Source organism: Bos indicus, chromosome 3 (assembly GCF_029378745.1).
Source record: "Bos indicus isolate NIAB-ARS_2022 breed Sahiwal x Tharparkar chromosome 3, NIAB-ARS_B.indTharparkar_mat_pri_1.0, whole genome shotgun sequence".
Lineage (NCBI taxonomy): Eukaryota > Metazoa > Chordata > Mammalia > Artiodactyla > Bovidae > Bos > Bos indicus.
This window is the reverse complement of record NC_091762.1, coordinates 101,117,282-101,145,217: the sequence shown is the minus strand read 5'-3', so window position 1 is coordinate 101,145,217 and position 27,936 is coordinate 101,117,282. Positions and strand designations below refer to the sequence as shown.

General features: G+C 39.9%; 1 protein-coding gene across 1 annotated transcript in view; it reads right to left on the bottom strand.

Annotated features, from left to right (window-relative positions):
• The window catches only part of ZSWIM5 (zinc finger SWIM-type containing 5), a 161,333-nt gene extending 133,734 nt beyond the window's left edge, over positions 1 to 27,599 (bottom strand). The window contains exon 1 of the mRNA XM_070786661.1: positions 26,787 to 27,599. Within this exon, the coding sequence (XP_070642762.1) occupies positions 26,787 to 27,384 (598 nt within the window). The 5' untranslated portion in view covers positions 27,385 to 27,599. The remainder of the gene's footprint in view (positions 1 to 26,786) is intronic.
• Positions 27,600 to 27,936: the final 337 nt, after the last annotated feature.

Below are 27,936 nucleotides of genomic sequence, written 5' to 3'. Positions count from 1 at the left end.
ATCAGCAGATGAATGGATAAGAAAGCAGTGGTACATATACACAATGGAGTATTACTCAGCCATTAAAAAGAATACATTTGAATCAGTTCTAATGAGGTGGATGAAACTGGAGCCTATTATACAGAGTGAAGTAAGCCAGAAGGAAAAACATAAATACAGTATACTAACGCATATATATGGAATTTAGAAAGATGGTAACAATAACCCGGTGTACGAGACAGCAAAAGAGACACTGATGTATAGAACAGTCTTATGGACTCTGTGGGAGAGGGAGAGGGTGGGAAGATTGGGGAGAATGGTATTGAAACATGTAAAATATCATGTAGGAAACAAGTTGCCAGTCCAGGTTTGATGCACGATGCTGGATGCTTGGGGCTGGTGCACTGGGACGGCCCAGAGGGATGGTATGGGGAGGGAGGAGGGAGGAGGGGGAGGGAGGAGGGAGGAGGGTTCGGGATGGGGAACACATGTATACCTGTGGCGGATTCATTTTGATATTTGGCAAAACTAATACAATTATGTAAAGTTTAAAAATAAAATAAAATTAGAAAAAAAAAAAAGTTAAACACAGAGTTATCATATGACTCAACAATTCTATTCCCAAAAGAAAACATATGTCCACACAGAAGTTTGTACATGAATGTTCATGGCAACATTACTGATAACCAAAAGGGAAACAATGCAAAAGTTCAAGAACTAAGTAAAAGATAAACAAAATGTAGTATATCCATACAGTGAAATATTATTTAGCCATAACAAGGAATGGAGTACTGATGCATGTAACGACACAGATGAACTTTGAAAAATTATGCTAAATGAGAAAAGTCAGTCACAGAAGATTACATAGTATATGATTCCAATTATCTGAATCAGATAATAGGCATAAAGATAAAAATTAGTGGCTGCTTAGGGTTAGAGGGGATGATAGGATTAGGGAGTGGTATCAAAGGGTAGTACAGGGTTTCTTTTAAGATGATAAAAATGTTCTAAAATGGACTGTGGTGATGGCTGCCCATATCTGTGACTATCTTAAAAAACATTTAACTGTACACTTCAAGTGGGTGAGTTGTGTGGTATGTGAATTATATCTTGCCAAAAGTGGGAAGGAAGGAAGGGAGGGAGAAGAAAGGATAGAGGGAGGAAGGAGGAAAGAAGGAAAGGGAAGAGTGTCTGCTAAAAGAGCCCCCAGTTTCAAAATATTAAAGTCTCTTCAGGGACACTGCCGACAGTCTCATCTTCAAAGCCTCGTCGAGCAGGTTTGGCTTCAAAGCAGAAGGAAGGTTCCTCACTAAAACCTTTCAGCAATGTTAACATGTCTTGATGGTTTGCTAAATGACATAATTATCACATCGCTATATAACTGCATTAAGTTGAGATCCAGCTCCTCAATTTTTCAATTCTAACCTCTAAGTGAATAGGTGATGGGGAGTGGGTGCTAAACAACCACTCATTACTAACTAAAGTTCTAAATAAAACTATACCAAAATACTACAAATAAAACCATAAGATTTTAAGTAACTTCTTTTGTTGCTAATTATCCTGACAATATATTAATAATATTTGCAAGAGACTACACAAGAATTGACAAAACTTGATAAAACTCTGCAATTAGTATCCCCATCATGTTTCAAACAAACATTAATGAACCAGATTCAACAAGGTTCTGTTTGATCTTTAAAATCCACATAATAGATCTGATTTTAATGTCACGTAACATGCTACCTTAGCAACATATGTGTAAATGAAATTAAGCAGATTTACCAACACAAAGAAAAGTAACATCAGGAAGTAGATGACATTTAGCATGGAGGTTACCACTGGAGCATCTTAATAACTTCCTTGTCCAATGTCGACAGTAAATAAACAAGTACAGTGCCAAGACCTAAAAAGGGCATGGTAACTAGGCTCAGACTCCTCAGTCATGACCACCATCCCATCTCGTAAGTCATCTAGATAGGAAGAGATTCTGGCCAAGAATCTAGAGATTAGTGGAGGGACACAGACTAATCAGTTGTTATCTGAAGACCAGCTGTAGTGAAAGAGGTTGTAAATGGTCCCTAATCTCACATTTGTAAATTCCCAACATTTTAAAAGAGATCAAACAGAATACTGGAGAATTTGTTCACACAGGGGGTGAAATTACTATTTGAAATGAATTCAAGAGGCACGAGGAGTACAGTGCTCAGACACTCCAGTCAAGACCAAAGCATTTATTCCTCTAATTGCCAGGAGAGTCGGATGCTAGTAGCTCACAACCAAGGCCTCTTCCACAAACTGCCCTCAACCAAAGTACCATGGGTTGCATTCTTTGAAAACAGAAATTGAAAGGGAGCTTGGGATACAAGATGCTTATTGGAAATCAATACCTGTGACAGAAAGGCAGCAGAAGCAAGACTGAGAAGAGGAAGAAGTCAAACTGTAATGCAGGCCTGACAACCAGGAACAGTTCTCTGAACAAGTACTGCCTGTCAAACAGTTCCATGTTGGGCCAAAATAGCTGGACCTTTATACCCCCATCTTGCTCAGCCATTTGAAAACTGCTCCTGGAAGACTGTGACCTCAGGTGAAGCAGCTCTTTGTAGGTGAGACCGATCCTGAACCAGCTGATAATTGGAAGATCAGATCAGATCAGATCAGTCGCTCAGTCGTGTCTGACTCTTTGCAACCCCATGAATCGCAGCACGCCAGGCCTCCCTGTCCATCACCAACTCCCAGAGTTCACCCAGACTCACGTCTATCGAGTCAGATGCCATCCAGCCATCTCATCTTCTGTCGTCCCCTTCTCCTCCTGCCCCCAATTCCTCCCAGCATCAGAGTCTTTTCCAATGAGTCAACTCTTCGCAGGAGGTGGCCAAAGTACTGGAGTTTCAGCTTTAGCATCATTCCTTCCAAAGAAATCCCAGGGCTGATCTCCTTCAGAATGGACTGCTTGGATCTCCTTGCAGTCCAAGGGACTCTCAAGAGTCTTCTCCAACACCACACTTCAAAAGCATCAATTCTTCGGCGCTCAGCCTTCTTCACAGTCCAACTCTCACATCCATACATGACCAGTGGAAAAACCATAGCCTTGACTAGATGAACCTTTGTTGGCAAAGTAATGTCTCTGCTTTTGAATATGCTATCTAGGTTGGTCATAACTTTCCTTCCAAGGAGTGAGCGTCTTTTAATTTCATGGCTGCAGTCACCATCTGTAGTGATTTTGGAGCCCAGAAAAATAAAGTCTGACACTGTTTCCACTGTTTCCCCATATTTCCCATGAAGTGATGGGACCGGATGCCATGATCTTCGTTTTCTGAATGCTGAGCTTTAAGCCAATTTTTTCACTCTCCACTTTCACTTTCATCAAGAGGTTTTTTAGTTCCTCTTCACTTTCTGCCATAAGGGTGGTGTCATCTGCTTATCTGAGGCTATTGATATTTCTCCCAGCGATCTTGATTCCAGCTTGTGTTTCTTCCAGTCCAGCGTTTCTCATGATGTACTCTGCATAGAAGTTAAATAAGCAGGGTGACAATATACAGCCTTGATGAACTCCTTTTCCTATTTGGAACCAGTCTGTTGTTGCACATCCAGTTCTAACTGTTGCTTCCTGACCTGCATACAAATTTCTCAAGAGGCAGATCAGATGGTCTGGTATTCCCATCTCTTTCAGAATTTTCCACAGTTTACTGTGAACCACACAGTCAAAGGCTTTGGCATAGTCAACAAAGCAGAAATAGATGCTTTTCTGGAACTCTCTTGCTTTTTCCATGATCCAGCGGATGTTGGCAATTTGATTTCTGGTTCCTCTGCCTTTTCTAAAACCAGCTTGAACATCAGGAGTTCACGGTTCACGTATTGCTGAAGCCTGGCTTGGAGAATTTTGAGCATTACTTTACTAGCGTGTGAGATGAGTGCAATTGTGCAGTAGTTTGAGCATTCTTTGGCATTGCCTTTCTTTGGGATTGGAATGAAAACTGACCTTTTCCAGTCCTGTGGCCACTGCTGAATTTTCCAAATTTGCTGGCATATTGAGTGCAGCACTTTCACAGCATCATCTTTCAGGATTTGAAATAGCTCAACTGGAATGCCATCACCTCCACTAGCTTTGTTCATAGTGATGCTTTCTAAGGCCCACTTGACTTCACATTCCAGGATGTCTGGCTCTAGGTCAGTGATCACACCATCGTGATTATCTGGGTCGTGAAGATCTTTTTTGTACAGTTCTTCTGTGTATTCTTGCCACCTCTTCTTAATATCTTCTGCTTCTGTTAGGTCCATACCATTTCTGTCCTTTATCGAGCTCATCTTTGCATGAAATATTCCCTTGGTATCTCTGATTTTCTTGAAGAGATCCCTAGTCTTTCCCATTCTGTTGTTTTCCTCTATTTCTTTGCATTGATCACTGAAGAAGGCTTTCTTATCTCTTCTTGCTATTCTTTGGAAATCTGCATTCAGATGTTTATATCTTTCCTTTTCTCCTTTGCTTTTCGCTTCTTTTCACAGCTATTTGTAAGGCCTCCCCAGACAGCCATTTTGCTTTTTTGCATTTCTTTTCCACGGGGATGGTCTTGATCCCTGTCTCCTGTACAATGTCACGAACCTCATTCCATAGTTCATCAGGTACTCTATCAGATCTAGGCCCTTAAATCTATTTTTCACTTCCACTGTATAATCATAAGGGATTTGATTTAGGTCATACCTGAATGGTCTAGTGGTTTTCCCTACTTTCTTCAATTTAAGTCTGAATTTGGCAGTAAGGAGTTCATGGTCTGAGCCACAGTCAGCTCCTGGTCTTGTTTTTGCTGACTGTATAGAGCTTCTCCATCTTTGGCTGCAAAGAATACAATCAATCTGATTTTGGTGTTGACCATCTGGTGATGTCCATGCAGCTGGGAAGGAGAACTGGGTAGTTCTATCTCTACTGCAGAAAGAAACTGCTCCACCCAAGGTTACACCCCTACGCCCTCAGGTCAGCCACATAGACCAGATGCTGGGAAAGACTGAGGGATGGAGGAGAAGGGGGAATTAGGAAATAAGATGGTTGGATGCTATCACTGACTCAATGGACATGAGTTTGAGCAAACTCCAGGAAATAGTGAAGGACAGGGAAGCCTGGCATGCAGCAGTCCATGGGGTTGCAAAGAGTTGGACACAACTCAGCAACTGAATAACAACAATTCCAGACAGCTCTGAAATGTCATCCAAGCTCCAGAATTCCCAAAAATATTGACTAACATCTCTGCTGCAACTGCATCAGTTCAATCCTTCTACACTCCTAATCTTGCTTCCCTAACTCCATTACAAGTATTGTTCCTCAATAAACCTGCAAGCAAATCTCCATCTTAGAGTTTATTTCCCAGGGAACATAACCTAAAAAGATCTGATTCCATAGGAAAATTCAATAAAGAAGTAGCTATGACCTACTCTATTCATTAACCTCATATTGCCTTCTCTGATTAACCTCATAGGATATTATTTCATTTCAGCTAGTGAAAATTATTAAAACATAGCTGTCTATGGCACAAAAATGTCAAGCCATCATTCTGTTAATACAAAAAAAAAAAGGAACTTAGCAGCACTTATATAAGTAGCAAAACAGAATCAATATATGAAAGATGACAAAACTGAGATATTTATTAGAAACAGCAAATAACAGAGCTGTGTTAACCTTTACGAAAATAAAGTAACTATTCAATTCATAAGGCTCAAAGGTAATAGAGGAACTTACTGCAGGATTTTTATCAAATAAAACAAATTCTCTTGCATAAATTAGTGGTTCCTGGACTTATTTAAGTTATGGATCCCTTTGAGTATCAAATGAAAGTTATGGACTGTCTTCTCTGAAAAATGTCCATATGCATTTGTAAAGTCTGAAAATATTTCAGGAGTTCCTGGATACTTGAAAGCCATTTACAGGTGCCAGGTTAAGAATTCTTTACTTAAGTCATGTTTATAAAGGTAAAATGACATCTGTCCAACCCATGTTAATTTAAAAGACAAAAGTCACTGACCAAAATGCAGTTAAATAAGTCACAGTCTTTAACTTATTTTTAAGTAATTTTATTTATTTATTTTTGGCTGTGCTGGGTCTTCACTGCTGTGCAGGCTTTTCTCTAGTTGCACTGAGTGGCAGGGTTACTCTCTAGCTGAGGTGAACAGGCTTCTCATTGTGGTGCCTTCTCTTGTTGTAGAGCATGGGCTCATTAGTTGCAACTCTCAGGCTCTACAGCACAGGCTCGATTGTTGTGGTGCATAGGCTTAGTTATTCCACCGCATATAGGATCTTCCCAGATCAGCAATCAAACCTGGGTCCCCTACACTGGCAGGCAGATTCTTTACCACTGAGCTACCAGGAAGTCCTAACTTATTTTAATTACATTATTATACAAGAAATACATAATAGATTCTTGCCATAAAATAATTCAAAAAATTCAGATTAAACTAAATTTCCTCTTGGTTACCACCTATTCCCCTTTCTCTTCATAAATATTAATTATCAGTTAGATATAACTCCTTTCAGACTTTTCCAATGCCTTTTCAAAAATGCATGTACCTATTAAAATGTGGAAAATTATTTTGGATAAAGTACATTAAGAATTAGCATTTAAAAAGAAAAAAGGATGGATACTAGTGATTTTCCCAATAGAGCTGTGTTAACCTTTACGAAAATAAAGTAACTATTCTATTCATAAGGCTCAAAGGTAATAGAGGAACTTACTGCAGGATTTTTATCAAATTTTTATAGTGTTGCTGAGATGACTTTTTCATATAACTCTTTCCTGAAATCACTACACCCATTTTTTTTTTTTTTCAATCTGACCCACAAGTTCCAAATCTGGTTTGGAAAAAGCTAGTGTATAAATCAACCAACAAATCAATTCATCCAACATCTACTAAGCACATTCCATGTAAATCACTGTGCTATGGAATAGTAGATCCCAAGCATTTAAACCTGCAGAGCTTATAAAACATGGAGATTCCTGAGTCCTATTCCAATCTTAGTTAACTAGGATTTACACAGGTGAAGCCCCAGAATGCATTCTGCCAAAGTTCCTCAAGTGACTTAAGTATAAAGCAGCAGCACTGAAAATTACTATTATGACAATCAAAGAAATTAATAAGATGTTTTTGATTCATTTCCACAAAGCTTCTTAAAAGTCCATTATGAAATCAGCTAGGTATTGTCCTGGATGCTGAAAATATTATAGAATACAGTCATTGCCCTAGAAGTCCTTACAGACTGGAACAGAAAATAATACCTAATTATAAATAAGCATAACATAAGCTGAAAGGAGAAAGTGCTTTAGTGAGTGGGTCCCCTCACTAAGATGTATGCTCCATAAAAGCAGAAACTTTGTTTTATTCACTGCTGCATCTCCAGCGTCTAGTTTTCAGTTCAGTCGCTCAGTTGTGTCCGACTCTTTGCAACCCCATGAATCGTAGCATGCCAGGCCTCCCTGTCCATCACCAACTCCCGGAGTTCACCCAAACTCATGTCCATAGAGTCAGAGATGCCATCCAGCCATCTCATCCTCTGTCGTCCCCTTTTCCTCCAGCCCCCCAATCCCTCCCAGCATCAGGATCTTTTCCAATGAGTCAGCTCTTCTCATGAGGTGGCCAAAGTATTGGAGTTTCAGCTTTAGCATCAGTCCTTTCAATGAATACCCAGGACTGATCTCCTTTAGGATGAACTGGTTGGATCTCCTTGCAGTCCAAGAGACTCTCAAGAGTCTTCTCCAACACCATAGTTCAAAAGCATCAATTCTTTGGGGTTCAACTTTCTTCACAGTCCAGCTCTCACATCCATACATGACAACTGGAAAAACCATAGCCTTGACCGCTGCTGCTGCTAAGTCACTTCAGTCATGTCCAACTCCGTGAGACCCCATAGATGGCAGCCCACCAGGCTCCCCCGTCCCTGGGATTCTCCAGGCAAGAACACTGGAGTGGGTTGCCATTTCCTTCTCCAATGCATGAAAGTGGAAAGTGAAAGTGAAGTCACTCAGTCATTTCCGACTCTTAGTGACCCCATGGACTACAGTCTACCAGGCTCCTCCATCCATGGGATTTTCCAGGCAACAGTACTGGAGTGGGGTGTCACTGCCTTCTCCCAAACACAGAATACTCGATGACATAAATCAAAGCAAGATCCTCTATGACCCACCTCTTAGAATAATGGAAATAAAAACAAAAGTAAACAAGTGGGACCTGATTAAACTTAAGAGCTTTTAAACAGCAAAGGAAACTATACGCAAGGTGAAAAGACAGCCTTCAGAATGGGAGAAAATAATAGCAAATGAAACAACTGACAAAGGATTAGTTTCCAAAATATATAAGCAGCTCATAACAACTCAACGCTAGAAAAACAAACCCAATCAAAAAGTGGGAAAAAGACCTAAACAGATATTCTTCCAAAGAAGACATACAGATGGCTAACAAACACATGAAAAGATGCTCAACATTGCTCATTATTAGAGAAATGCAAATCAAAACCACAATGAGATATCACCTCACACTGGTCAGAATGGCCATCATCAAAAAATCTACAAACAATAAATGCTGGAGAGGGTGTGGAGAAAAGGGAACACTCTTGCACTGTTGGTGGGAATGTAAATTGATACAGCCACTACGGAAGACAGTATGGAGATTCCTTACAAAACTGGGAATAAAACCACCATAAGACCCAACAATCCCACTCCTAGGCATATACCCTGAGGAAACCAAGGTTGAAAAAGACACAAGTATCCCATTGTTCATTGCAGCACTATTTACAATAGCTAGAACATGGAAGCAACCTAGATGTCCACTGACAGATGAATGGATAAAGAAGTTGTGGTACACATACACGATGGAATATTACTCAGCCATAAAAAGGCACACATTTGAGTCAGTTCAGATGAGGTGGATGAACCTAGAACTTATTATACAGAGTGAAGTGAATCAGAAAGAGAAAGATAAATACTGTATTCTAACACACATATATGGAATCTAGAAAAATGGTACTGAAGAATTTATTTACAGGGCAGCAATGGAGAAACAGACATAGAGAATAGACTTATGGACATGGGGAGAGGAGAGGAGAGGGTAAGATATATGGAAAGAGTAACATGGAAACTTACATTACCATATGTAAAATAGATAGCCAATGGGAATTTGCTGCATGGCTCAGGAAACTCAAACAGGGGCTCTGTTATCAACCTAGAGGGGTTGGATGGGGATGGAGATGGGGGAGGTTCAAAAGGGAGGGGATATAAGTACACCTATGGCTGATTCATGTTGAGGTTTGACAGAAAACAACAAAGTTCTGTAAAGCAATTATCGTTCAGTAAAAAAATAAATTAATTTAAAAAACTTTCCATTCCCCTCCCCCCACCCCCCCCCAGCCTCTGGTAACCTCTTTTACTTTCTATCTCTATGAATTTGCCTATTTTAGGTAGCTCATATAAGTGGAATCATATAATTTTTCCCTATTGTGTCTGGCTTATTTCACTTAGGATAATGTCTTCAGGGGCTTCCCTGGTAGCTCAGATGGTAAGGAATGCTGAAGCTGAAGCTCCAATATTTTGGAAATCTTATGTGAAGATCCAACTCCTTGGAAAAGACCCTGATGCTGGGAAAGACTGAAGGCAAAAGGAGAAGGGGCGACAGAGGATGAGATCATGGGATGGCATCACCAACTCAAGGGACCAGAGTTTGAGGAAACTCTGGGAAATACTGAAGGTCAGAGAAGCCTGGCATGCTGCAGTCCATGAGGCTGCAAAGAGTCAGACATAACTTAGCAAATGAACAACAGTATCTTCAAGGTTCATCCATGTAGCATTCATCAGAATTCTCTTCCTTGTTAATGCTGAATAATAGTAAGCTGTATGTTTATACCAAATTTTGTTTACCCATTCATCTGATGTTGGACACCTGGGTTGCTTATACCTTTTGCCAACTGTGACTACTGCTGCCATAAGGGGGTGTACAAACATCCGAGTTCCTGCTTTCAATTCTTTTGGTTATATACCCAGAAGTGGAACTGCTAGATCCAATAATTTTATGTTTAGTTTTTTGAAGAACTACCATATCATTTTCCACAGGAGCTGTACCATTTTATATTCCCACTGGTGGTGCACAAGTTTCTAATTTCTCCATATCCTCACCAACACTTGTTATTTTCTTTTTTTTTTTTCTCTTTATAATAGGCATCCTAATGGATATAAAGTGATGGCCCACTGTGGTTTTTGCATTTTCCTAATGATTAGTGGTGTTAGAGAAGACTCTTGAGAGTCCCTTGGACTGCAAGGAGATCCAACCAGTCCATTCTGAAGATCAGCCCTGGGATTTCTTTGGAAGGAATGATGCTAAAGCTGAAACTCCAGTACTTTGGCCACCTCATGCAAACAGTTGACTCATTGGACAAGACTCTGATGCTGGGAGGGATTGGGGGCAAGAGGAGAAGGGGACGACAGAGGATGAGATGGCTGGATGGCATCACTGACTCGATGGACATGAGTCTGGGTGAACTCCGGGAGTTGGTGATGGACAGGGAGGCCTGGCGTGCTGCGATTCATGGGATCGCAAAGAGTCGGACACGACTGAGAGACTGAACTGAATGATTAGTGATGCTGAGCATCTTTTTATGTGCTTATTGGTCATTTGCGTCCCTTCTCTGAAGAAGTGTCTACTGAAGTCCTTTGCCCATTTTTCAATCAGGTTGTTTGCTTTTTGTTGTTGAGTTGTAGAAGTTCTTTACATATTCTGGACATTAATCCCTTATCAGACACGTTGATTTTGAGTAGCTAGTAGGGTATCCATTTAGAAATAAATGGCAACCCACTCCCATATTCTTGCCTGGAGAATCCCAGGGACGGAGGAGCCTGTTGGGCTGCCGTCTGTGGGGTCACGCAGAGTCGGACACGACTGACGCGATTTGGCAGCAGCAGTGGGCAAATACACAAGCTGATCTTGAATTCAAGAGGGAGAAACAATGATATAGACTTAATAGTCAAATTATTTGTAATAAAGTATTTTCATGTATATGAGTTTATTTAGAATCTCACAAAAATTCTGATACTTTTACAAATGAGAAATCTCACGCAGATCTCCTGACTACAAATCCTAAGATTATTTGGAAGTGCTTCAGGGATCAAAAGGAAAAAGCTGGCCAAGCTGACTGAGTTCTGGGCCCTATCCCAATTCCCAAAACAGCTCAAATTTTCCTGCTGCAAAAACTGGAATATCATCTAAGATTTCATTTGAAAATAAGTGGAGTGGCTTAAAACAAATTTGAGATCACTACATTATATGATGCTAACTTGTTATTCAATCGATAAATCATGTCTAACTCTGAGACCCTGTGGACTGCAGAATACCAGGCTCCTCTGTCCTTCTGGAGTTTGCTTAAATTCATGTCCATTGAGTTAGTGATGCTATCTAACCATCTTATCCTCTGCTGCTCTCTTCTCCTTTTGCCTTCAATCTTTCCCAGCATCAGGGTCTTTTGCAATGAGTTGGCTCTTCGCATCAGTTAACCAAAGTATTGGAGCTTCAGTTTCAGCATCAGTCCTTCCAATGGTATTCAGGGTTGATTTCCTTTAGGACTGACAGGTTTGATCTCCTTGAAGTCCAAGGAACTGTCCAGAGTCTTCTCCAGCACCACAATTCAAAAGCATCAATTCTTCGGTGCTCAGTTTTCTAACTTATATTCATAAAATAGTAATTGAAGATATAGAAATAAACAAGACTGGTTAATTAGAAAACTTGGGCAAGATGGTGGTCCTACTTTTGTGGAGTAAGAGAATAAAGAAGAAAGGTAGAAAGAAAACCAGAATGGTGAAGTAAAACAAAAATCTAGGAAAAAGTATTTTAAAAGACTATAGAAAATTCTATATAGAGGTCATAAAGGATGAGGACTGAAAAAAGGATACTATGTCTGGCGATCATGAGGTCACTGGTAACCTTTAAGAGATCAATTTTAACATAGTGAGTGAAAGCAGAAGTCAGATTGAAAGGCTTCAGAGGTGGCATGAAGGTTAAAGGAAAGGTAACAAACATAGACTACCTCAACAATTTTGGTACAATAATAATAGAGAATGAATATTTACATAATACCTAGTAAGAGTTAGGCTCTGTTCTAAATACTTAACATGTTGATTTATCCTCAAAACAATTGTTGGTCCTAGAGGAGGAAATGGCAACCCACTCCAGTATTTTTGCTGGGGAAATCCCAAGGACAGAGGAGCCTAATGGGCTACACTCCATGGGGTCACAAAGAGTCAGACAAGATTGAGCATGTACCACCACCACCATGGCTGGGGAAACTGAAATGTAGTGAGGAGCCAGAATTCTGAGGCTACCTGCTGTATGGTCTCTACATATATGTGATAATATATATGATAGAACATGCGAATTACACACCAGTAAACAGTACAATAATATTGAGAGTTTAATCTATAGAAAACTGAATTACTATGTTGTATACCTGAAACTAATATAAAATTGTAAATTAACTATACTTTAATTAAAAATAAAAATAATAATGTAATACTGAGTGAGAGAAAAGATCAGCAAAATTATTTTTTCACAAGAGGGAACCATGACATGGGGAAGGGTTTTATACCACTAACATCAGTGTATGTCGGTGATTCTTGACAGTCCTGTCAGTTTACCAGGTATTGATAGATTTAAGCAAAATAAAAACAGGATGACTTTTCCTGAATGTATTAATGCTACCAGCTTCCATTCAATAAGACCATAAATGAGTAGGGAAGAGATGTAATTATCTCCAAGTGCTTTTAAAGGCATAATACATTTTCCCACTGATTACAGAATGCAGGATAATGAATGGATGGATAGACCAAAATCTATTTTACTGATTAGCTCTATCATATATTTGTACCTTAAAAAAGCAATAATTTTTTTTAAAGATCCTATGAAGATATAATAAAGTTATTCTAAAGACAGAAATCTGTAAAATTTATACTGAGGGAAAACAAAAATCTGGCAATATTTCTGTCATCTTCCTGCCTGCTAATGTCACCCCTTTGAGTCAACTATGAACTAGAGTATTACAGGGCAGAGAAATGTTAATTAGAAGGAACTTCATGAAGGATCAATCTAACCTGTAAGCGATAAATAATGTCTTCAATCTTTATTGTACTGTTATACATAATTTTAATATTTTTATAATTGAAGTTATATTAAAATAGAGTAATTTATCCAGCTAGCCCCATTTCTCTAGTTAATCACTTTCTACTCTTTACCTCCGCAGTAACTACCTCTATTACTAGAGAACATTGTGTTAAATGCTATTTTAATGTGTATCCTATACTAAACTATACACTCCTTAAATACAGAATTTATGTTCTATTTTGCACTGAGTACTTTAGAATGTTAAACGTTAAGTTTTGCAAATGAGTGAAGGAGTGAACAAACATGAATAAAATTATATGTTGGTGTTACATTTATACGAGTATCTTTTGATGGCAAGTATTTATACACTTTTGCATAGGACCTTTTCAAAACACAGACAATCATTTTTTAAGTGAAAGAGAATAATTTTCCTTGAGATCCATTAATAAACCTGAAGAGAGACAGAAAAAACAGGCTGAAATAGAAAAGAAAGTTGACATAGTCCAAAGCATTTGTGTAATAAATATTAAATAATGTTTTGATTTTCTACAGTAAGTTTAAAAACACTGAAAATACTAATAAAGGTGATCATTTTTCTAGAACAGTGTTTTTCAACCCTGGCTGCACATAAGACATCTAGGAGCTCTTTAAAAATTCTGAGGATCAGTCCTCATTCTCAACAGACTTTTAATTAATTTAGGGTGAGTCCTTGGCACTTTCTTTAAAATCTCTCCAGCGATTTTAATGTGAAATCAACGACTGGAACCTACCATTCTTTCCTTTAAAACCCAATTCCTGAGGCAAATTTTACATTCAATAAAATTTACTAATTTTTTTGGAGTGTAATTGTTTTACAATGTTGTGTTCGTTTCTGCTGTACAACAAAGTAAATCAGCTATATCAGGTTTCAGAGAATCTCTTAGGGTCAAGTACTTACTCAGTCTACAATTTCCCACCTACATAAAGATGGCAACATATGCAGTTCTTAGAAGCATAGGCTTTGGTATCCAACTTGGGTTTGTAGTCTAAGATAGGAAAATACAAAGTATTTTGGAATGATTTCCACCCAAAGTAAGTAAATAGTTATTTACTGAGCTTTACACAAAACAAGTGACCAAATATCCAATGAAAAGAATCAGAAACTAGTTAATAAGCTTCATTGGTATTTTTAAATCTATACAATGTTTTAAAAATCAAAAACATCCAGAAATTACATTTTGCCAGTATATCTTCTAGGCTCCCATTACATACAAATAAATAAAGAGAGATTTTCATATTATCTAAATATTTTTAAATTATATAACAGCTTGCTCATTCATTCAATAAGCATTTACTGAGTATCAATTTAAGGCATATCACATTATATAGTCTAAGAAGAAGAACAATTTTTCTCAATACTGAGAACCAAAAATTAATCAGTTGGCTATATGGGATTATGAAAAGTATCAGAGAAATTTATCATATGATAATATAATGCTAAAGATAATATTAAAATGAGTGTGATTTCGTCAGTATACCAGCTCCATGACAGGTTAAAAGTGGCCAAGAAGCATGTTGCCTATATGAAGAAAGAAATAAGCCTATATATAAACCACAAGGTAGAAAATTTACATAATAGTAATCTGGAATGGACTGTAATATATTTCTAATATCACAATTCCAAACCATATTAACTTGGGGTTTGAAAAAAGTTGGGCTTCCCTGGTGGCTCAGATGGAAATGATCCACCTGCAATGCAGGAGACCCAGGTTTGATCCCTGGGTGAGGAAGATTCCCTCAAGAAGGGAATGGCTACCCACTCCAGTATTCTTCTTTTTTTTTTAATTGGAGGCTAATTACTTTACAATATTGTAGTGGTTTTTGCCATACATTGATATAAATCAGCCATGGGTGTATAAATGTCCCCCATCCTGAACACCCCTCCACTTCCCTCCCCATCCCATCCCTCAGGATCATCCCAGTGCACCAGCCCTGAGTGTCCTGTCTCATGCATCGAACCTGGACTGGCAATCTATTTCACATATGGTAATATACATGTTTCAGTGTTATTCTCTCAAATCATCCCACCCTCGCCTTCTCCCACAGAGTCCAAAAGTCTCTTCTTTGTATCTGTGTCTCTTTTGCTGTCTCGCATATAGGGTCATGATTACCATCTTTCTAAATTCCTTATATATGCATTAGTATACTGTATTGGTGTTTTTCTGACTTACTTCACTCTGTATAATAGGCTCCAGTTTCATCAACCTCATTAGAACTGATTCAAATGTGTTCTTTTTAATAGCTGAGTAATATTCCATTGTGTATATGTACCACAGCTTTCTTATCCATTCATCTGCCGATGGACATCTAGGTTGCTTCCATGTCCTGGCTATTGCAAACAGTGCTGCGATGAACATTGGGGTACACGTGTCTCTTTCAATTCTGGTTTCCTCAGTGTGTATGCCCAGCAGTGGGATTGCTGGGTCGTATGGCAGTTCTATTTCCAGTTTTTTAAGGAATCTCCACGCTGTTCTCCATAGTGGCCATACTAGTTTGCATTCCCACCAAAAGTGTAAGAGGGTTCCCTTTTCTCCACACCCTCTCCAGCATTTATTGCTTGTAGACTTGACTTTTTTTTTTTTAAACTTTACATAATTGTATTAGTTTTGCCAAATATCAAAATGAATCTGCCACAGGTATACATGTGTTCCCCATCCTGAACCCTCCTCCCTCCTCCCTCCCCATACCATCCCTCTGGGTCATCCCAGTGCACTAGCCCCAAGCATCCAGTATCGTGCATCGAACCTGGACTGGTAACTCGTTTCTTACATGATATTTTACATGTTTCAATGTCATTCTCCCAAATCTTCCCACCCTCTCCCTCTCCCACAGAGTCCATAAGACTGTTCTATACATCAGTGTCTCTTTTGCTGTCTCGTACACCGGGTTATTGTTACCATCTTTCTAAATTCCATATATATGCGTTAGTATACTGTATTGATGTTTTTCCTTCTGGCTTACTTCACTCTGTATAATAGGCTCCAGTTTCATCCACCTCATTAGAACTGATTCAAATGTATTCTTTTTAATGGCTGAGTAATACTCCATTGTGTATATATACCACTGCTTTCTTATCCATTCATCTGCTGATGGACATCTAGGTTGCTTCCATGTCCTGGCTATTATAAACAGTGCTGCGATGAACATTGGGGTACACGTGTCTCTTTCCCTTCTGGTTTCCTCAGTGTGTATACCTAGCAGTGGGATTGCTGGATCATAAGGCAGTTCTATTTCCAGTTTTTTAAGGAATCTCCACACTGTTCTCCATAGTGGCTGTACTAGTTTGCATTCCCACCAACAGTGTAAGAGGGTTCCCTTTTCTCCACACTCTCTCCAGCATTTATTATTTGTAGACTTTTGGATCGCAGCCATTCTGACTGGTGTGAAATGGTACCTCATAGTGGTTTTGATTTTCATTTCTCTGATAATGAGTGATGTTAAGCATCTTTTCATGTGTTTGTTAGCCATCTGTATGTCTTCTTTGGAGAAATGTCTATTTAGTTCTTTGGCCCATTTTTTGATTGGGTCATTTATTTTTCTGGAGTTGAGCTGTAGGAGTTGCTTGTATATTTTTGAGATTAGTTGTTTGTCAGTTGCTTCATTTGCTGCCTGTAGACTTTTTGATAGCAGCCCTTCTAACCAGCATGAGATGGTACCTCATTTTGGTTTTGATTTGCATTTCTCTGATAATGAATGATGTTGAGCATCTTTTCATGTGTTTGTTAGCCACCTGTATATCTTCTTTGGAGAAATGTCTGTTTAGTTATTTGGCCCAGTTTTTTGATTGGGTCATTTATTTTTTCTGGTATTGAGCTGCATGAGCTGCTTGTATATTTTTGAGATTAATTCTTTGTCAGTTGCTTCATTTGCTATTATTTTCTCCCATTCTGAAAGCTGTCTTTTCATCTTGCTTATAGTTTCCTTTGCTGTACAAAAGCTTTTAAGTTTAACTAGGTCCCATTTATTTTTGCTTTTATTTCCATTGCTTGGGGGGCGGGGGTCATAGAGGATCCTGCTGTGATTTATGTCAGAGACTGTGTTGGCTATGTTTTCCTCTAGGAGTTTCATAGTTTCTGGTCTTACATTTAGATCTTTAATTCATTTTGAGTTTATTTTTGTGTATGGTGTTAGAAAGTGTTCTAGTTTCATTCTTTTACAAGTGGTTGACCAGTTTTCCCAGCACCACTTGTTAAAGACATTGTCTTTTCTCCATTGTATATTCTTGCCTCCTTGGTCAAAGATAAGGTGTCCATAGGTGCAAGGATTTATCTCTGGGCTTTCTATTTTGTTCCACTGATCTATATTTCTGTCTTTGTGCCAGTACCATACCGTCCTGATGACTGTAGCTTTGTAGTGCAGTCTGAAGTCAGGCAGATTGATTCCTCCATTTCCATTCTTCTTTCTCAAGCTTGCTTTGGCTATTTGCCACTCTGGTATTCTTGTCTGGAGAATTCCATGGACAGAGGAGTTTGGCAGGCTACAGTCCATGGAGTCGCAAAGAGTCAGCCACAACTGAGCAACTAACACTTTGGAAAAAGTTAAGACATGGTTCATATGCTTTCAGGGTTACCTATTTCCTTTTTTGTTTACATCTTAATTTATTTGTGTACAAATTAAAGATGCACTGAAAAATAAACCAATAAAAAGAAATAAGAGGTCCAGAGCAAGGGCATTCCAGGCTGGAAGCAGTCAAGCCTGGTCATGATCAAGCATAGCCCTTGTCCTGTCCCAGCCAGTCTGAGTTGGAAGATAAGTGTCAGCCACTCTGTTGATACCAAAGCCCAAGTGATGCCCCAGAAGGAGAGTCAACTCCAGCCACTTCTGCCTAACTCCTCAAGAACTCCCAGCTTAGAGAAACAGCGTTTCCAGTGGGAGTTCAGAGTGGGACATGGGTTGGCTCTGTGAGGAATTGGAAGTTGATGATCAGGCTCCCTACAGAACTATTTGGTGTTGGGGTCTCTCCAGCTGGAAAGAAGGATGGCACCTCTCCCAGGTCTTAATTTATTTTGCAAGTCAGTTATCAGGCTTATTCATCTCTGACAATGTGCCTCTATCCAGTGGGTGATCACCAATCATTGCAGGAGACAAAAAGAATAGTGAAAGCAGAGTGAGAAAGCTAATTGACCACCCTAAGTAACTGTGACATTGCAGCTGACTTCTAGACCCAAAAGAGGACCAACCATTTTTCTCTTCATCACCTATGGTCTATACCCCAGCTCTAATGCATGTGTATGTTTTATCCCTAATATAGGAAGTTGTTGCTAACGGTAAGCTAAATGAGCAGCCCCTCCTCCTGTACTAATTCTGGGATCCCCACTTCTTCCTGCCTGCCCCTTTCTTCTTAGAGGACAGTCCAAAAGGCCACATAAAATTGCCAGGGTCTTGGTACCTCCAAATGCCCCAAGAGCAAATCATACAAAGTAAACTCAGAAACTACATTCATTACCACAGAATTAGCAGGAAAAAGAACGTACAGTGAGGGGATACGGGCATAAGTAGGACATGACAGAGTGGTAGAATTCTTAATTTCAGAAAGAAAGTGCCTCCTTAAACCTCTCCCTCCCAGCAAAGAGACTAAGGTAAGCTTACAAGACTTACAAGATATCCAACTGTCCTTATTTCTCTGCTCTCCTAGGGTTCTTTCTGCAAGCTGACCTAGGACTCTGTTCTGTTTACTCACTTGCTCTACATCAGTAGCTACAGAACTTCCTTATTATATAACAGAGAAAGTCCATACACGGGGCCCTCCAGCTCAGGCTCTTGTCTCCCACCAGGATGAGCTTGAACAGCTTGCCCTTCTGTTTCTCCATGATAACCTCATGCACTGCCATCTCTATGCCCTTAAACTATCAATGAGGTCTCATACTTTCATGTACAGTGTATTGTGCAGAACTGGCAGAACACTCAAGCCACTGGTGATCTGACTGAAGGAGATGCTGAAAAGGATCTGGACAACTGAGGGTTACCTATTTCTATAAATGAGTTATAAACGGTGTTCATGAAAAAAAATCTGACAGTAATCTGTTCATCCACATGTGTATGGCCTGAGTGCTGTAATGCACAGTCATCATTTTTTATAATGATAAAAAGCTTACAGGTTTAACCTTTAAATGACCACTTATCTATCAAAAAAGTTCTACGTGTATTAAAAATATTAAATAATCAATCATGCAAACTGAGTCAGTTAAACTGAAATAATGCTTATCTAATAAAATAGATGTGGTGATATCTAATTAAAGCCATATTCAACATATAAAAGTTTAAAATTCACATGAAACTATGTTATACAATAAGAAACAAGCATGAGAAGCTGTTATGAGTTGAATTGTGTTCTCCCAAGATTGACAGGCTTCCCCAACGGCTCAGAAGATGAATTTGTTTGCAGTGCAGGAGAAGCAGGAGATGCAGGTCGATCCCTGGGTTGGGAAGATCCCCTGGAGGGGGAAATGGCAACCCACTCTAGTATTCCTGCCTGCAAAATTCCATGGACAGAGGAGCCTGGCGAGCTACAGTTCATAGGGTTGCAAAAGAGTCAGACACAACTGAGCAAGACTGATATGTTGAAGTCCTAATCTCCAGCACCTCAGAATGTGACCTTATTTGGAAATAGGGTCATTGCACATGTAATTAGTTAAACTGAGGTCATACTGGAGCAGGGTAGGCCCCTAATCCAATATGACTGCTGTCCTTCTAAAATGGTCATGTGAAAATACAGACACATAGGAAGAATGCCATGTGACAAAGAAGAGACTGGAGTTATGAAGTTGTATGTCAAGGAATGCCAAAGACTCCTGGCAAACCACCAGAAGCTAGGAAGAGGCAGGAAGGATTTCCCTACTAGTTTCAGAGGGAGCATGACCCTGCTGATACCTTAATTTCAGACTTATCACCTCCAGAACTGAGACAGTAAATTTCTATTGTTTTAATCCACCCAGTTTGTGGAAGTTTGTTACAATAGCCATAGGAAACTAAAACAGCATTTTCAGTATCTCTTGTATGTTAAGTTACTAATATTAATGTCTTTATTTTTAAAATTATTTTCTAAAATAACAGTAATTTTGACTTCTGGGAGAATCAGATCAGATCAGATCAGTCGCTCAGTCGTGTCTGACTCTTTGCGACCCCATGAATCGAAGCGCACCAGGCCTCCCTGTCCATCACCAACTCCCAGAGTTCACTCAGACTCACGTCCATCGAGTCAGTGATGCCATCCAGCCATCTCATCCTCTGTCGTCCCCTTCTCCTCCTGCCCCCAATCACTCCCAGCATCAGAGTCTTTTCCAATGAGTCAACTCTTCGCAGGAGGTGGCCAAAGTACTGGAGTTTCAGCTTCAGCATCATTCCTTCCAAAGAAATCCCAGGGCTGATCTCCTTCAGAAAGGACTGGTTGGATCTCCTTGCAGTCCAAGGGACTCGCAAGAGTCTTCTCCAACACCACAGTTCAAAAGCATCAATTCTTCGGCGCTCAGCCTTCTTCACAGTCCAACTCTCACATCCATACATGACCACAGGAAAAACCATAGCCTTGACTAGACGAACCTTTGTTGGCAAAGTAATGTCTCTGCTTTTGAATATGCTATCTAGGTTGGTCACAACTTTCCTTCCAAGGAGTAAGTGTCTTTTAATTTCATAGCTGCAGTCACCATCTGTAGTGATTTTGGAGCCCAGAAAAATAAAGTCTGACACTGTTTCCACTGTTTCCCCATCTATTTCCCATGAAGTGGTGGGACCAGATGCCATGATCTTCATTTTCTGAATGTTGAGCTTTAGGCCAACTTTTTCACTCTCCACTTTCACTTTCATCAAGAGGCTTTTGAGTTCCTCTTCACTTTCTGCCATAAGGGTGGTGTCATCTGCATATCTGAGGTTATTGATATTTCTCCTGGCAATCTTGATCCCAGCTTGTGTTTCTTCCAGTCCAGCGTTTCTCATGATGTACTCTGGGAGAATAGTTCTATACATTTTAACACGTATACAGATAGGTAGATAGATATATATGTATATTCATATAACCATCAACTCTAAGATACTGTTAATGTCTTGATTTTTAACAGCTGTTATTGAAACAAGTGCAATGAAACTGTTTCACACAGGCTTAAGTAAATTTCTAGTCCTTTCACTTCAAAATTTAGACTTTGTATTCACACTTCAGTAATACATTTTTAATTCCTAAAATAAAAATAACCTTTAAAAGTCTACTACCTTTAGTTTATTCATTGTCTTTAAAGCTCTATTATTGAGAAAGTCACCTTCAATAAGAATTCATCTAAAGTTTTGGAAAAAAACTGATAAATCACCATTCTTCACACGAAGCAGTCAACATAAAAGATACACACTGTTGCAACACTCATACCACTTACTGCTATCAGCTTTATTATACCCACAAGTATGGAGTTTTCCCTTTATCTTCTAGCACCACACTCATTATAAAAATTCACATCTCTCTCTTAACTAAGTCTGTTTTAAATTTCTAAACATTTACTATTCAACAGACTTTTTTTATTGCAGTGTAATTTACAATGTTATGTTAGTTTCAAGTGTAAATAAATTCATTTGTATCACTTTTCAGATTCCACATATAAGTTATACAATATCTGTCTTTGACTAACTTCATTCAGTGTGATAATCTCTAGGTCCATCCATGTTGTGGCAAATGATATTATTTCATACTTTTCATGGCTGAGTAATATTCCATTGTATATATGTACCACATCTTCTTAATCTATTCATCTTTCTCTAGGCATTTAGGTTGCTTCCATGTCTTGGCAATTGTAAATAGTGCTGCTATGAACATCGATGCCCAGAAGTAAGACTGCTGGATCATATGGTAGATCTATTTTTAATTTTTTAAGGAACGTCCATACTCTTCTCCACAGAGGCTGAACCAATTTACATTTCCACGAACAGAGTAAGAGGGTCCATTTCTCTTCACAGCCTCTATAGCACTTATTTTTTATAGATTTTTTGATGATGGCCATTCTGACTGGTGTAAGGTGATATTTCATGATAGTAAAGCTGGGAGGGATTGGAGGCAGGAGGAAAAGGGGACGACAGAGGATGAGATGGCTGGATGGCATCACCGACTCGATGGATGTGAGTTTAAGTGAACTCCGGGAGTTGGTGATGGACAGGGAGGCCTGGCGTGCTGCGATTCATGGGGTCGCCAAGAGTCGGACACGACTGAGTGACTGAACTGAACTGAACTGAGCATCTTTTCATGTGCTATTAGCCATCTTCATGTCTTCTTTGGAAAAATGTTTATTTAGGTCTTCTGCCTATTTTTTTTAATTAGACCGTTTGTTTTTTTCATATTAAACTACAGGAGCTGTTTGTATATTTTTGGAAATTAACAATAACTTGAATATTAAGATATGTGTGTGAGGTACTGTGGTAGAAAAGGAAGGAGAAAATTCATTGCTTAAGAAAGAAAAAGAGCAATGTGATTTTAAAACCTGGTAAGTTTCTACTCTAAAAAATGTTACCACTTATCCCTTAAAGGTATGCAGCTGCTTTCCCTGCTGGAATATCTCACATATAAATTAAGTCATTTTTCCCCACATAGAAATTTTATTATGATTTTATATCTATTCTAACTTACAATGCTATACAGCTTTTTAGGTGAGGGTATCTTTTGTTCCTCTAAATAATATAGATTAAAAATAAATTACCTATAGAAATCAACACCAGCAATACTTATTACTGCTGCACTTTACAAAAGCTGTACTACAGAAAAATTACACAGATGTTTATTGATAATATATACACACTCATAATTATAAACTTAACTACTTAATGTGTAAGCTATGAATAACTTCCAGAAATGGATCTTTTTATTATTATTGACTTTGTAATTACATTTCTTTCACATAAATAGTACTTAGCATTGTGACTGTAGTCTTGAAGATTATCCACACACAAATAATGCCTTTATTAGAAAATGTGTAGGCTAAAACTATGGGGCTCAACTGTCAGAATATATGATAATTTCTGGATAAACATTTGTATAATTAAGATATACCAACACTGAAGGCCCCTGTAAGACTTTATCCAATTTTTGAAAATCTAAATATTCAAATAAATATAATATTTCTGCATACAAGAGAAAAACTATCAATGCTTCTTTTCCATCAATTAAGTTAGTTCTCCCTGAGAAGACACAATCCTCCTTTAAGTTCTACCAGACACGGAGACATTAATTTAAAATATGATGATGGGTCAACATCTTAAAATTATTAGTAAATTATAGTTGTACCATTCTTATACCATCTGCAGATTCCTGAGTAAGTATTTTCCCAAGGTTTATACTACAACTATTTCCATGGGCTCCTTAGACAGGTTAAAATGCAGATGCTTAAAACATCTGAACTCTATTACCTTCATAATACCGAGAGAACAGAAAGATCTATTCACAGAGCTTCAAACTTACAGATGTCCATGAAAAGACTAATTTATAATTTTCCCCTTTTAAAAGGAGCAATACCTCTGATTCAGTACTATCTTGTAAAAGAAATGTATCCTTTGAGCATAACAAGCTACAGTCCTCCCATTTCTTTATATCAAGCTGGGAAACTTTTAGTTCTAATTCAAAATTGGATGTTTTCTACAGAGAATTTGTGTTTTAACCAGTCCATGACGTCCCATTACCAGATCCCATGTGGAAAGTAATCAGAAGTTACTGAATATAAATACTCTTTGTACAAAGTCTTTGTTGTCTAATTTATTTTGTTTCAATTTTTTTCGTTTATGTTGTGCTTTTTTCTTTATTTTTAAATTTACTTATTTAAGTAATAAAATATTTAAAATACTTCATGTTTACCTTGTTTAAATTCTTTTATGAATCTTTGCTTTAAAAGAATGTTTAAAAGAAATACCCTAATTTCCCTTACTTCCTAAAGCATCAGCCTTCAGTAACTTTCCAATTCGGAGGTTTTAACTATGGCTTGGATATAGTAAGGAAATAAATAAGAATTTTTAATAGTAGCACTGAGTAATTATATTGAGGGTTTTTTTTTAAGTAACTTTATTTATTTATTATTTTTGGCTGTGCTGGATATTCGTTGCTGCTCGGGCTCTTCTCCAGCTGTGGTGAGCAAGGGCTACTCTAGTTGCGGAGCATGAACTTCTCAATGCAATGGCTTCTCTTGTTGCAGAGCACAGGTTCTAGGACACATGGGTTCGGTAGCTGCAGCTCCCAGGCTCTAGAGCACAGGCTCAGTAGTTATGGAACATGCACTTAGTTGCTCCAAGGCATGTGGGATCTTCCAGGATCAGGGACTGAACGCATGTCTCCTGCACTGGCAGGCAGATTCCTTACACTGAGCCACCAGGGAAGCCCCTACATTGAATGTGAAGTGAAATTATAAAGTGAAGAACATGATTACTGTCTTGCTATATACAAATCATTTTTTTGCTTATCTCTTGGTAATACTTTTATAAAACCTATCATCTAGATTGTCACATACTCACATTTTAGGTTTAAGAGATGAGGAATGGTTCTCTAATTTTACATACTAAACGATGGTTTGGGACTTCCCTGGTGGTCCAGTGGTTAAAACTCTGTGCTCCCAACATGGGGTAGCCATGTCTGATCATCTGGTGCGGGAAGATGATGCATGATGCAGCCAAAAAAATTAACGGTGGTTCATGCCAAGATACAGAACTCAGAATGATAAAGAATGGAATATTCTTCTCTTTCACCCTCACTAGCATAAATTAAAATCAGAAAAATAAAGATTACACAACTCATGTTTCTCAAATAGCATTACTTAAAAATGATTAATTCATTATCCTACCTTCATCTATGAAATCCAATGTAAGAATCAGAAAATATGCTTAAATATATTCTTTATCCAGTCCCTAAAACTATCAGACAAGAGCTCATCATCCTAAGAAGCATGCCAACTCTCATACTGTAGAAGAAAAAAATCTGATTTAAACATGACCTGGATCATTCACAACATCTGATTTCACTTACAACTTGACATTATAGTCATTTTCAAAATATATACTTCTTTAAAACTCTTCTTTCTCAACTGCCCCTTCAAAGTTTGAAAATTATTTCAAATACAGTATCTCTTACTATAAAATGACTACTTAAATTGAAACTTTTCAATTCAATATATTTAAACAAGAAACTTAAAAATTAATCAATATAAACTCATAAAAAGAATATGATCTACAGATGAATAATGAAATGCCCATATTCATTTTCATGCTTTCAGAATTAAAGCTGCACACCTTAATTACCTGTTATTCAATTCATTATTACAAATATGTACAGAAACACACAAAGGAATAGCCTCAAATAAACAAAACTTTCTCAATCTACCGTTTCTGTATTCTGACACAGGATAAATTTAGATAAATTTACATTTCACATTTGCAAAACAAATTGTGGTATATGTTGCTTTAAAAAGAAACAGGATTCAGTGATTCTCAATAATCAAAAGTAGGTTGCTTTATATGAAACACCACAATGTGCTACTCTTCAAATGGAAAAAAAAATTCAAATACATCAGTTTTACCTGGGGAGAAGAGAGCTAGATGTTTGGGGTTCCTGTTTATATGTGTTCCTCTGTCTGTTTAATTCTAAAAACAGCCTCTCTCCAACTCCTTTCAAAAATCAATATTTTTTCAGTAAATATGAGCATATACTGTACAATAAAACGGATAATGTGTACTTCCAAAGTGCTATAACAGTCCAAATAGAAAAAAAAATCAGTATTTAAATTCCCCACATAGCAAGTCAATGTTAAACAATGTCATTTTTTCTCCTTTCTCCCTATCCATTCCACAAATCAGGACTACTGAATTTGTATATTTAATAAGATGAACAAACTGACTAGAAGCTCTAGAGCAATAAAAGAAAAAGAAATCACTTTCATTCCCCCACAAACAAAAAGATAAAACAAAAGCAAATATGAAGACTTGTTAAATGAGAAGCATTTGAAAAACCCAACGTGACCAGCTTTTGATTTACCCCAGTCTGACAAGGAAGACAGACCCCACCCCCACTCCAGATTGTGCCTTTTTTTTTTCCTTGGGTGGGGGTGTGGAGAAGAAGCTGTCACATTTCCATCTTCGGGTATTGTTAAGTCCACAGCCTAGATCCCCAAGTATCACTGGTCCAGGGAAAAAAAACATTAAAGCAGATAATTAAAACTGTCTGAAATGCACGGCATTTTGCTGAGATTTTTCCCATTTTTAAAGTTAATTATACCCAGCTTCAATCTGCAAAGACTAGATTGCCTTTGACAGCCTGTCCCTCAAACGTTCCCTGTAAGACCGCTTGCTCCAGATTCACTAACAGTTCGCTCCTCTCTAAACTTAAATTAGAAAAACGCATTTCAGAAATGATTACATCCAGAAAGCCATACTTCCCCATCCTTTTTGCTTTGGCGTGGGGTGTAGAACGAAGAATAAAAAAGAGATCTATTCGCTTCTCAAACAAAAAGAAATGGGGGTAGTGGAGGAAAGAGCAGCAGTGGACCTGACGAAATGTTGAGAAAAGTTTTTTATGTGACTAGTTTGTCCTTCGGCAGAGGATCGGGAGTTGGGCAAAAAGCCGGGGTCCTAGCTCAGGGCTTGTGCAAAGAGAAGGCACCTGCGGAAGAGGAGGCCGGGGACCCGAGAGAAGCCGAGCGAACACCTACCGACTTGCAGCACATTCTCCACGGAGCCGCTGTCCAGCAGACGGATGCCCCGGCGGAAGGGGAGCCCCTCGCCGCCACCGCCGCCGGCCACTCCAGCCCCAGAGCCCAGTCCGGGGGACGCCCCCGCCACGGCGGCCCCGGGGGCGGAGCCGGCCGGAGCGGCGGCCCCGGGGGGTGGCGGCGGCCCCTCCTCGGCCGGCGAAGCCCCCGCGGCGCCGCCAGCCGCGCCGGCGCCAGGGCCGCCGCGGTACTGGAAGCTGGAGTACATGCAGATCTCCCGCTCATTCCGCGGGAAGGACCAGTAGACGATGCGGCGCTGCACGGGCTCCGGGATCCGCTCAAAGCGCTCCTCCACCCGCTCGTACGCCCACTTTTCTGCCACCGTCTTGGCGGCGCAGTCCAGCAAGGACTCGGGCTGCAGGTGGGGGCGGGCCCCCGGAGGTAGGCAGCTGCCGCCGACGCCCCCCACCCCGCCGCCGGCCGCCCCGGGCGAACCGCGAGGGTGGTGAGCCTGTGGACTGGGCCACGAGCACAGGCGCTTGGCCGGAGAGACCGGCGACGGCGAGAGCAGTTCCTCTCGCTCACCTCCTTCCGCCATTGCTGGGGACTGACTGACTGACTGAGGCGGCGGCGGCGGCGGCACCGGCTGCGGCGGAGACCCCGGCCACGGCCACGCGCCCCGCGCAAGCGCCCAGCTGCGGCACCGGGGGGCGGGGCGAGCAAACCCGCGAGCCGGCCGGCCCGAGTGGGGAGCCTGGGCCGGTCCTGTGCGCGCGCCGCGAGGGCCGACAGGGGCAGCCAGAGGACGAGAGGGAGGCGGCGCGCGCTGTCCGGGCCGCCGCGAGCGCGAGGAGGGACGGGAGCGAGCACGGGCTGGCGGCGCGCGCCGGGCGCAGACTGCCCAGAATGCGCACCGAGCGCTCGCGCCTGGCCGACTTCACCTAGGGGACACCCAGGGACGAGGAGCGCCCGGCACCCGCGCCAGCCCGCGCGCCTCCGACCCACCTGCAGCCTGGAGGGAAAGGAGTGGACTGTGCGGCCAAGTGCAACGGCCCGGAGCGAGTATTGCGCGAAGCCGCAAGCAAAGTGCTAGGCTTGCGGGGCGGAGAAAGAGAGATAACTCAAAATCAAGGGTCCTCTGGTAGATGGA